This window comes from Sinocyclocheilus rhinocerous, unplaced genomic scaffold (assembly GCF_001515625.1).
Source record: "Sinocyclocheilus rhinocerous isolate Xijiao unplaced genomic scaffold, SAMN03320098_v1.1 scaffold690, whole genome shotgun sequence".
Lineage (NCBI taxonomy): Eukaryota > Metazoa > Chordata > Actinopteri > Cypriniformes > Cyprinidae > Sinocyclocheilus > Sinocyclocheilus rhinocerous.
The window spans coordinates 564,545-576,812 of record NW_015654492.1 but is presented as its reverse complement, the minus strand read 5'-3'; the positions used below and the strand labels follow the sequence as shown (position 1 = coordinate 576,812).

The 12,268-nt window shown below is 36.5% G+C and overlaps 1 protein-coding gene across 1 annotated transcript; it reads left to right on the top strand.

Annotated features, from left to right (window-relative positions):
• Positions 1-1,719: 1,719 nt before the first annotated feature.
• On the top strand, positions 1,720-8,170 carry LOC107717133 (tetraspanin-1-like). Its single transcript, XM_016523799.1, has 3 exons — positions 1,720-1,776; positions 7,769-7,975; positions 8,081-8,170. Exons 1-3 carry the CDS (start codon positions 1,720-1,722, stop codon positions 8,168-8,170), a joined length of 354 nt encoding a protein of 117 aa, XP_016379285.1.
• Positions 8,171-12,268: the final 4,098 nt, after the last annotated feature.

The following is a 12,268-nucleotide window of genomic DNA, read 5'->3' as shown; positions in this document are numbered from 1 at the left end:
CCAACCATGCATCACCTGAGTTCCTGCCCTGGAGGGAATAGATAATACATAATCTAGCCAACCTCATTATGGATGTCCATGTTTTACTGGCTCCACCGATATAGCTGTATTTTCTATTGCTTGCCTTACTTATGACGAAAAAGTGTCCACCTAATATTTTTTTCTCCCCCCCTCCCCAAATGCAGGAGTATGTGTGGAGGTTATTAACTGCTTTAATTCCTAATGATGCCTGACAGGTGCTCTTCTTGGTGAGATTAAGGACTGGGTGGGTTAATGACGGGATTGGCAAGATTGTCATAACTCACAATAGGACCATTGAAGTGATATTATGAAGAGGACTGCTGCTGATATGTGTTTAAATCTGGCAAGGTGGCACCAGGCAATCTATCCGGTTTTTTTCTTCTTCTTTATGTGATTTTCTCATCTGCAGGGCCCAGTTTTAGATGTGTGAGGAATGTCAAATATTGCTGGCTATCAAGAACGGAAGGGGAATTGGTAGAAATGAGAATGAGAGAAGGTACAGAAAATAATTATAGAGGCAGAGAGAGAGTTGTGAAACATGCATGCAGGGCAAATGTGATAATAATGAAAAATAATAATCATCATTTGAAAATACAACAACAACAATAATAATAATAATTATTATTATTGTTGTTGTATTTTCAAATTATGATTTTTTTTTTTATTATCACATTTGCCCTGCATGTATCTTTCACATATTTCAAACGATTATTATTATTATTATTTATTTATTTATTTATTTTCAAAAATAAAAGGTTGTTCCAGTACTCTGGTTAGATAGCTATATAATACAAAATGATCTTCAAAATAATTTGCTGTGGGGATTTTAAATGTCTTTGTTTTGTTTTGCTATGGATAAAACTGGACAAAGAAAGACATTTTCATCCACTAAGGGCCATCAATCATCTCCAAGTATCTAAGTATCACAATGGTGAACCAGTGAAGCCATGAAGGCTGTGAGCCTTAGTACTGCAATACTGCCCTCTACTGCCAGGTATATTTGCTTCAGTACAAAAGAACAAAGGAAACCTCACAGAAAATGACACAAAGGAAAGTAAGGAATATGTACAACACCTGATAGGTAATGACCAAACTCAACCTTAAAGACACCATTGACCATATTTTCTGTTTTTCCTTGGCCTTCTCTCTAGATACTCCTTGACCTTTCAACATTTTTTTGAAACCATAAAAATCTATTCAATTATGTATTTTATTTTTGAATTGGTATCATAAGTACATTTCAAATAATTGCCATTCATTAGCAAGTAAAACAGTACATTTTCCATTATGTGTGAGGGAGATTTTGTACCATACACAATTAGTATAAAAACCAGTTGAAACCACTAGTCATATGACACACAAGCCATATTAAAGCCACTCGAACCAGCTATTTAATATCCAAACCACACCCATCTCACCTGTGAACCTCTCCTACTTTCTTTCCCTCTCATTCTATCTCTTTTCCTCGCTGCCTATTTCTCACTTAACATCTCACTCAACTGTGTTTTCATCTTTCATTAGTGCACTTTGGATCAAACCTGGTGAGTTGCTACAAAAGCATACTAAAATTTGATTTGAATGGATTTAAGTGTAAAGGAGTCAACATGTACTGTATGCGTGTTTATGTGTGTATGTAAAGCGAATTAAAATACCAAATGCAGCTCTTGTTTATCTTTATTGCTTCGTTACAGATTAAAAATGGGCTGCTTCACATTTGTCAAAGTTGTGATGGTTGTGTTCAACTTGCTTATCTTTGTAAGTAAGCTTTTTTTCTTCATTAAATGTATACATTTGAGTGCAGGGAGAGGGGTGTTTAGAAGAATAATTGCATTTCTTTATTTATTGACTGAGACTTTTATGTGGGGTGTAAAGAATGAAATAGATTCAGCCTGCCTCTGAATAAGCAAGAAATAATTTATCCTCTCCTCTTTACGATGAATGCACACAGTACACACATAAATTGAACTAATGCAAACCGATAACACGAATCCATTAGAAAATGCTTCACTGTTCCACAGTGAAGTCTTGATAATCGCAGTCAAAGTGTGAATGTGAGTAAGCCAGTCACATTTACTCACTTGCAACAATTTTCATCTCATTATTGTTCACGGCCACTTTGTTTGTTTGAGAGCTAAAGACGGCAAGTGCCTGAAATGATGGTATGCTGGGTTGCTTGGTGGGACAGGAGATTTTTAATGCTGTAGAAACGGGAACAAATGAGAGCCTACATAATAGTGTACAATATTTCATTCAAAGCATTGCTAGAGCAGAATACTATTAATTTCTATTTGGTGAACAGTTTCTATTTATCTGAACTACAACTGACTTATCAGCCTTAATACTTGTCAAGGTCGGTAGAGGACAAAACTGGCATTACATGGGTTATACAGAATACAAGGTCAAGGTTTTCTGCAAAGATTTCATTAAAAGCAAAAAACGAGAAATTTGTAACCAAGTGCTTTTTGTTATTTTTGTCAAAATCTCAACATAAACCTATCAGTCTGTCAATCAGTCTTACGTCTGACAATGATTTTTTATGTTTACTGTAAGTTTGCTTTGTTTAAATATATGTCTGCTGATTATGGAGCATCTTTAAACCAAAGACGATAACTATAACAGTAATAATTGTTCTACATCTATGTGAGTAGCGACTAAACGACTAAAGGCCAGAATGCGCTGCACGACTTTTGCACTGATTTACACTCTGGACGAGTGAACACTGGCTGTCGAAAAAAACCAGAGCCAATCTAGAGATTTGAGTCGACAGAATTTCACAGAAAATCAAGAAGTGTATGATGGGAACAGGCTCCATTTTTTAGATTCTGGCAATGACTCCATCTTTGCTGAGGATATCAAACGTTTAATATTTTGAGCCTCACATTTTGACACATTTTGACTTCATTTGTCATGCTTGTCTTCCTTTCTTGTGTTCAGAACGGCCCAAAAGTCTGGTAGTGTATGACCCTCAATCATTTAGCGTATGATCCCCAGTTTTTCCTCTGTAACCATTTACAAAGTCAGCAAGTGTATGATGCCTCATATTCAGAGAGTCACGTAGTGTATTCCAGCCTTAATATAAAATATTGACAGCCAGTCAAAATCCACCACACTTTAAAAGAGAAATGAAGAATTGGTGAGGACGGTAATATAGTTATTGTTATCTTAATAATTATAGTTTACTGGTGTGAATGGGCCTTTATTGTCACCTTTATTGCAGGTGTTCAAGTATTAATGGTGAATGACAGCAACAGTATAGTTTTTTTTTTCAGGAAATACATTTACCTTTGCTTAAGTTGCATCTCAAATCACCTCCTGAGCTATTATTGAGCTGAGTATTTGCTGCCAATTATATCAATAAAAACGGATCAACTGGCCAAGTGCAAATAACCCTAATAATACTCAAATAGCTGTCAGTGTAATTGGATTGGATTCCTATTGTAGGGTTAAATATTTGAGTGTCAGTCAAGACTGTGAGCCAAGAAGCTCCAACAATCAGATCACATTGAGATGAAAAACCCACATTTGTGAACCCACATTCACTATATTTTACACATTTCGACTTATATTAAGCAAGACAGCCCTTAACATGCTTTTTTTCTGTTTAGATCTCCCTGCACAGTGGTCTCTATAACTCCTTGTGTAATACCATGGAAATTCAAATTATTTTCCTCCTGAGTCTAATCGGTTGCATTCCACTCCCATACAGTGTGCCATTTCATTTCCTTAGTTTACCCCTACACATAATCTGATTTCCTTGTAATCTCTCCAGATGCATCTTTCTTTGACACACCATTTCCAACATTATGCCATGCATGGTGGCATTTCATCAAAGCATTATTTGCTTAAAAAAAGAAAAAAAAGCAATAATTATGACAGGAAGGGAGGAATTTTTGAAGAAAAGAAGTTGAAGGTAATATGCCCGTCAAATTCTATTTGCTTAGAGACGTGTCCATTATCAAAAGCTGACAGTTAAACTGCTAAAACATTCAGACAATTCCCAAAGCTCCATGAGCGCAAATGGGAAATGATCAAATGAAAATTATTTTCACATGGAAAAAATAAACGTTGATGGGGAAGGAATATTGAGCGTTTCATGTTCAGCTGTCAGCCAGCTGAGCTGGATGTGAGTTGCACTGACAGTCGTGATTGTGTCTGACAGAACATATCAGGTTTCAGAGATGGTTATGGCACCAACTGTGAATTAACATGCTGACACCAAACTATTCATTAACCCAAACCACCACCAAATGTGTTCTGGGGCTTAAACCTTTTGATATTCGACTGGATGCATATCATTCTGCTTGGAGATATCGCATGAAATAGGCAGAGCCTTTGAATAAACCTCTTCTACATCCCACAGTTAAATAATCCAACCGTGGTGTTGCACTTGGATCTTGATACATCAGAAGACACATAATGACAACAACATTGTGTGTCCATCATTACCCCAGGAAACCCATGCCATAACCAGACCTGGTTATGTGTCAGACCTCTTGTCTGCAAAGCGTCCTGGAAGTGCCATAAATGAGCAGCTGTTGTGGCCATTAAAGGGGTCATATGATGCAATTTCAATTTTTCCTTTGTCTTTGGAGTGTTACAAGCTCTTGGTGCATAAAGAAGATCTGTAAATAGGGAAGTCGTGGCCTAATGGTTAGAGAGTCAGACTCGTAACGGGTTGCGGCACCGAGTCTCGTACCGGCAGGGATTGTAAGTGGGGGGAGTGAATGTACAGCGCTCTCTCCCACCTTCAATACCACGACTGAGGTGCCCTTGAGCAAGGCACCGAACCCCCAACTGGCTGCCGTCGCATCATCCAGGTGGATGCTGCACACTGGTGGTGGATGAGGAGATACCCCCTGACAATGTAAAGCGCTTTGAGTGCCTAGAAAAGCGCTATATAAATGTAATGAATTATTATTATTATTATTATTATAAACACTGGAGCATATTCCAGCTGCTGTGCTCTCCCAAAGCTGACGATTAACTCCTTAGTCTTCTCTGTATTCAGGGTCAATTTGTTCTTAGAGCACCAGCTTACCAAGATCTCTATCTCCCCTCTGTAGGCTGATTCGTTGTTGTTAGTAATCAGTCCAATCACTGTTGTGTCATCCGCAAATTTAACTATAATGTTATCGGAAGATGCAGGAACACAATCATGTGTGAAGAGGGAATAAAGGATGGGACTCAGTACACATCCTTGCGGCATGCCAGTGCTCAATGTTATAGTTGAAGACAATTATGTGCCCAGTCTCACCACCTGGGGGCGTTCTGAGAAGAAATTCAGGATCCAGTTACATAATAATGAACTGAGTCCTAAGTCATGAAGTTTAAGAATAAGCATGCTGGGTATGACAGTATTAAAAGCAGAGCTAAAATCGATATAGCATATGTTCCATGTCTATCCAAATGGGACAAGACAGAGTGAACTGTCAATGAGATGGCATCCTCTCTAGATCTGTTAGCCCTGTATGCGAACTGATACGGGTCCAGAGAGGTAGGAATAGTCTTAATGTGTGAGAAAATCAGTCTTTCAAAGCACTTCATTATTACTGGAGTTAATGCAACTGGACGATAGTCAGTTTCTTTGGTACCTCCTCAATGCACACTGTACCTCATGTGTACTTAGTGCAAGTGCCTGTTCATCCTCTGCTGCAGTAACTGTTGTATCTGTTGTGGTGTTGTCCACTTCAAATCGAGCAAAAAAGGTGTTAAGCTTGTTAGTCAGTGTTACATCATCATTGGGACAGACAGAGTTTCTCTTATAATCAGTAATACTCTTTATACCTTGCCACATACTCCGAGAATCAGCACAGTATGGTAAGGGGCGTAATATTTCCGTCACACGCTTGAGGAATTCGTCCAATCACAACGCACTGGATAGCTGGTCAATCAGAGCACACCTCGCTTTTCAGACCGATTAGTTTTGTAAAAATCGACGCGTTTCAGAAAGGCGGGGCATAGAGGAGAAACAATAATGTACAGTATGTGGAAAATAATGTTTTTTTTTAACCTTAAACCGCATAAACACATTTCATTACACCAAATACACAAAATAATGTTCTTTTTAGCAGCATCATATGACCCCTTTAAAGGCACCCTTTAGTTTTCTATTGAGTCATTGCCATTGTTGAATGACCTACCTCTATGGAACAACACACATAGCTCAGATACACTCTGGCAATAATGGGAAATCCATGCAGGGCCTCTTATCGTACAGCGTAATGGTGAGAATAAAAGGTCATGGGAAAATACGAAAGATAAAGGAGCCGAATCCACATGACTACAACAGATACACGCCTGTGGTCATAATGCTTTTATATGAACTGGAGCTTACAGCAAAGTAACTTGAGCATTAGGTATGATGATGATGTTTCATGAACTAAAATATGAGTGATAATCTGTGTTTAGCACTATGTCACACAGTATGAGACTACAGTCTGTTTTGAAAGATACAAAAGATTTGTATTGTAAAAGAGCTGGTCACATTACTTACCTTGATATAGTTGGCAAACCTTTCTTCTAAGATATTTGCTTAATTCATTTACTAAAAGGATTTTGAGGACTGAAAATTGTGATTAACAACAGCAAAAATTCAATTACCCGGTACATTTCCTACATTCCTTTTTGCAAACTCTCTCGCTGTTGTATTTCAAACGCAACAAAAGCCATCTTTGTGTGCGTTGGGTGGTTGATAGTGACACTGGAACAAGTTGCGGTCACATTTACTATTGTTTGTCAAATGTTTTTAGCAAAATAAGGTTATTTTCATACTACGCGTAATTTGCGCAGGGAATTTTGTATGATATCAAAGATTTCGCAAGTTGGTCACGCGGATTTGCCGCGTGGACCATTAGAAAGCAGCTTGGTTTAAAAGTGACTTCTGTGTGAGCTGTTAATAAAACATTTTGCCCATTAAATTTCGCTAATGTGACTGCACATTTTAAAGAAATGATGAAAAAGGAAAAGAAAGTAAAATAGTAAAAGTATAGCTAAACCTATAACTTACTGTAATCATTTGAAATGACTTCAAAGTATATTTTTATTTTAAAATGTGCACACAGACACTCTTAAACATAGGTTATGCCTATATGCCAAAAATGGCTCTGTTATTATTATTTAATTTTTTTAACAATTATTTTATTATTTTTATTATTATTATTATTATTTACTCTTTAGGCATTCTATTAAAAAAGTTATTTTTTTCTTTTTTGGTCATAAAATGGGCTGACCTCATTACATCAGTATTAATGTGCCACTGGGTCTGCGTTTTGTTTGACCATTCTGCTAAACATGCTGAACAACTACATTGCTTGGAAGGTTGATTTGTTATCATTAAATGATCAAATGTTTGTTGCTATGTGTTTAATGTGAAACCTTGCCAGCTATGGCCACAAGCATGTGCCTAACAACTCCCCTTAGCTGTTTTGCCCCTTAGCTTTTGGGGGCTTACTGCTTTATTTTGCGCAATTAGTCCATTGACGCAGATCCCTTTTTGTCATGTTACAACATAGACAGTAGTTTGTAATGGATTGCATCAGTTAGCATCAAGAATATCAGTTATTTGGGGAATATTTGGCCATGTCTGATTATTGGGGAGGGGGACTTGCTCACCTCATTGTGGTGGTTACAGCTCTGATGACAGGGTGACTGTATACATTATCCTATTTGTATCTAAGCATTAGCATATCACTATTAAAATGCAATTGTGAATTTGTGGAAGTAAAAAGTGAAAAAATGTTTTTGACAGCTGGCAGGTATGTGTTTGGCGGCTGCAGGGATATGGGTGACAGTGGACGGAGATTCCTTTATGAAAGTTTTGCCACCCTTCACTGATGATTTCCAGAGTCATGTCAATGTAGGAATCTTCAGCATCACTATTGGAGCAGTTATGACTCTGCTTGGACTGCTGGGGTGCTGTGGAGCGCAGAAAGAGAGCAAATGCCTTCTTATAATGGTAAATCTCATTCATTTTATTACCTAATATCAAGTGTCAAAAAAAGTTTTTACGTTCAAGTTTTGTTAATATGTTCACTCTCTTTGTCTTTCTCTGTGCTCACAGTTCTTCTCCATCATCCTGATCATTTGCATTGCTGAGACGGCAGCCACAATAGTAGCCCTGGTCTATTCCTCATATGTGAGTCTCGCTTGAAACCACTGACCTCTCTGCCAATCCTCCCCATCCCCCCACACACTCTTTGTCCCTCTTTTCATTTTAGCTGCATGTAAATTTCTAATCATACTCTGGCCATCATTAAATTAGGGGGTTTGAAATGGCTCCAGCACATTCAGCCACTTAATAACGCCCAGATTACCTCAGGCACTATGCCAGCACTCTCACTTTGAGCAATTTATCGCACTACAATATTGACGTTTAAGCATTTTATATGCAAAACAGGTGATTTACATACAGAGCTTCACCCATTTAGTGAAATGTATAATAATTACAACAACTTTCAATGAGTTATAGAGGGTATGTTAAGAGAATAATGCCATTTAATTAAAAACACAAAGGCCTTTTAGGGCAAATAAAAAAATTTAATTCCATTTAACAGACAGCAATCTCATTTAATGCATATGAATAGATAAACCTATACAGGAAAAAGAATATCTGATACTATATACAACAGGGTTCAAAACCTATGACTACATTGAAAATATATGGTGTTCAAAACATGAAAAACCAACATATAAATTACACACACGTTAATTCAAGGTCAGATGTTCTTACTGCAGCACAAAAACATTCTCAAATCATGCTGGATAACATGATTGTCAGGCTTTACACAACTTACTATATCATGCAAAATACTGAGAAATTATAAGTGAGGCTCAGTTTCACTCATTGCTATGCTATAATTTGTAATGAAAAAGAAAAGAGTATAAAGCCAAAATAGAAGCTTATACTTTTTAACCAAACTGTCTTTGTGGTTTTTGGTAATTGTGGTTCTACTCCATTGAGATTTAAAATAGTCTTCTAGGTATTTATGCAAGCGTAGAATCAGTTTGTTCATGAAACATCATTTATATAGCTATCTGGATGAAACGCGGTACTTCATCAACAAGCCAGAGCGCTTAATGCTACTAGGGAGTCACCAGAAAGGAAAAGTGCAGGACATTCCAGTGAATTATAGATCACCTAAATCGTTCAGAGGAACATTAAGCATGCAAATACCCATTTAATTAGCTGTTTGTCACCATCACATTTTTATCCATTAATTTATTTATTTTCCTGACAGAAGAAATTGGTGTTTTAATAATTCATGTGCAAGTCTATGAGCAGCTGCCTCGTTGTATTTTTGATAAGAAATAGGCTTCACAAAGTCATAACAATCACACAATATGAATTTGAATAGCATTACATGTTTACATTAATATGTAAAATTGTTACAGAATAAGCCAAATCGTTATGGAGATTGCGTTTTTAATGTTCAATTGGTCACAGCTGTTTACTGTGTGATCCAAAATGTAATCACTCCCATTTCAATAACATTTCGATTCCATTGTGCTGATGTGGTGTTGTTGGGCAATAACATTTTCACTCTTTAAATTAAATATTATTATTATGATAAGTCAAAGCACATCGAATTTACATTCTTATGTTGTATTACTTTCAGTTGATGTTTTAAATGGCATTCTGTTTCATACACAATCGTTTTTTTTCAATTTCAATCGTTCTATTGCCTTACAGCGCTTTGTCCTGTCTAGATTGTGAGGGAATTCCTCCAGACATTGATGGATTAGCTTGCATGTAATAGCTCTACTGATCTGTGTAGCTTCCACTGCTTCATAGGTGGGAGGGAGAGCACTTTTAATTGTGTTTTGTCTGCACATTCCCACAGGCATGCTGTGCTGAAGACCACTCTTGCTGACCCCACCTTTCCCAGCAAACACACACACACACATGTAACACTTAGCAACAGAGTCCTTGTGTGACTAAAACTCATCTGGGTTTATTAATCAAATTCCAACTAATAAGGGGGAAAGTAAGAAAAGAGAGAGAAAGAGAAAGAAACTGCAAGCATGCAACACAGAGGAGATTTTACTTTACAAAGCATATGCAACCACAGTGCATTCACATACACTATTTTTCCATATATCATGCATTCAGTTCTAAACATATTACATAATATAAATAATAGGCTCAGGACATGCAAACAGATTTTTGTGCAAATGTGCTCCAATTAAGTAATACTGTAGCACACATGTGTGGCTTACATGTGTAAAGTTGCTTTTACCGCTGACTGACCTGCTCCACTGCATTTCGAAGTGATTTTTCACTTGCTGAGATTCGATAATGACTAAATTTAAAAATATAAAGATCTAAAAATAACTTTAAACACCCTACCAGAGTTGGATTCATAAATTAGTACTTTTATGAAGAAGTCTGTCTTTCACATTTACCGGTAATTTAAAAGTTTAAAAAAAGACAGACTTCTTCATAGTTTACTGATAAACAAGAATGATGTAAAATTGTGTTAATGGTGTTAAAAAGGGTAAAACTTTAAAATTAGGCCCCATTAGTTATGTTTTACAACAAATGCGTTAAATTTAAATGTTTAACATTAAATGACAACAAGCAATAGATTTTTTACAGTATTTATTCATCTTTGTTAAAGTAGTTTATAAAAAATTGTTAGTTCATATTAGCTTAGGTCCATTAAAAAAATTAACAGATACGACTTTTGATTTTAAAAAATTTATTAGTTATGGTTGAAATAACATCAGCTAAGATGAGTAAATTCTTTAGAAGTATGGTTCATTGTTAGTTCATAACTAATTTAGTTACTAATGCTAACAAATAAAAACTTATTGTAAAGTGTTACCAGAAAATTTAATTAAATAATGTGAATGCAACTTTGACAGCACTAACATTCATACATTTAGAATGTTTTTCAAATTAATTGACAAATAAATGCAAATCTTTGATATCCACGAGTATCAACATATGAGGAAATAAACTTACGATTGACTAGTAAGAATTGCGTTGCAGAGAAATGACTTTACTGCCTAGCCTTTGTTTCATTTAGCTATGATAAATGTCATTGCTAGCAACCTTGATGGAGACACAATGGTGAAAGCAGTTTGCTTTAAAAAGTGTATGTTTGTGGAAGATTTTTCATCTGCTAGTTTCCATTCCTTTCTGACTTTTCATGTGTCCCTGTTTATCTTTATCTGTGATTTTAAAAGACTGAAATCATTCTAAGAGCATGGGCCACACCTGGACTGAAGGAGCAGTATGGGAAAGATAAAATCCTCACAGACTTGTGGAACTCAACCATGACAACAGTAAGCCACAGCCAACCAAATACATACATACATGAGTATTGATCTGCGCCTCAGGCTTTTCAGTACAGGTCAAATAAAATTAATCCATCATGTCAAATTTCCTGGCTAAAAGTGCCCTTAAAACCAATATGGGGTGGTTGACAGTAAGTGTGAAAATGAACTTACTAAACAGACTGCCAAGAGTTTGACAGGCTAATGAAAATCCTTCAAGAGCTTTACAGATCAATACACATACTGTATATCATGGAAACATATGTAGATATGTTAGCTGTACAAAGCAATATTTGTGAAAATACTATATGCAACTGACTGTTCTTGCTTTTCATTGTGCAATAGTTGCAGTGCTGTGGCTTCAGTAACTACACAGACTTCTCTGAATCCTACTACTATAAGCAGAATGGGACCCTTTACCCTCCTACCTGTTGTGCAGGTCCTGAGCTCTTCCTCTGTGACGACAACAACGCAGATTTCAGTAATGTGGTGGTGAGAAACATACAGAACCGTCACAGTTCTATCAAATAATCCCACTGCAAAAGCTAGCAAGAGTTTGGACATGTTTAAAGTTGCTAGTAGGTATTGTATTACCAGAGGTGTAGCAACTTGCTGGTTTTTGGCAAATAATCATTATATTCTATAAGTCGCAGCTGGTGTGTGAAGAAAAAAATCTTGCAGGCTGAGAATGAATCGAGTATGTGGGACCTACTACTTGGTAACACGTATGCTTTTCTCCATGTAAAAAAAACAAAAACACAAAATGCTAAAAATGTAACTGTATTTTGTGAAATTAATAATTACCTAACATTTAGGCTACTACTGAAACGGTTCTCTGCTTCCGCATGTTGAAAGATTATAGGTCATCCCATCTCTAAAATGATCTCTGGTTCCCAGTTGGAATTATGAAGTTGCCAACTCATATTTACAATAATTCTGACAATTATTTTTGTGGCAATCACCTGAGCCA

Coding starts and splice junctions, on each gene's coding strand:
- LOC107717133 (XM_016523799.1), top strand. CDS start 1,720: ATGGGCTGCTTCACATTTGTCAAAGTTGTGATGGTTGTGTTCAACTTG. Junction 1,777..7,768: donor TGTTCAACTTGCTTATCTTT/GTAAGTAAGCTT, acceptor TGTTTTTGACAG/CTGGCAGGTATGTGTTTGGC. Junction 7,976..8,080: donor GCAAATGCCTTCTTATAATG/GTAAATCTCATT, acceptor CTGTGCTCACAG/TTCTTCTCCATCATCCTGAT.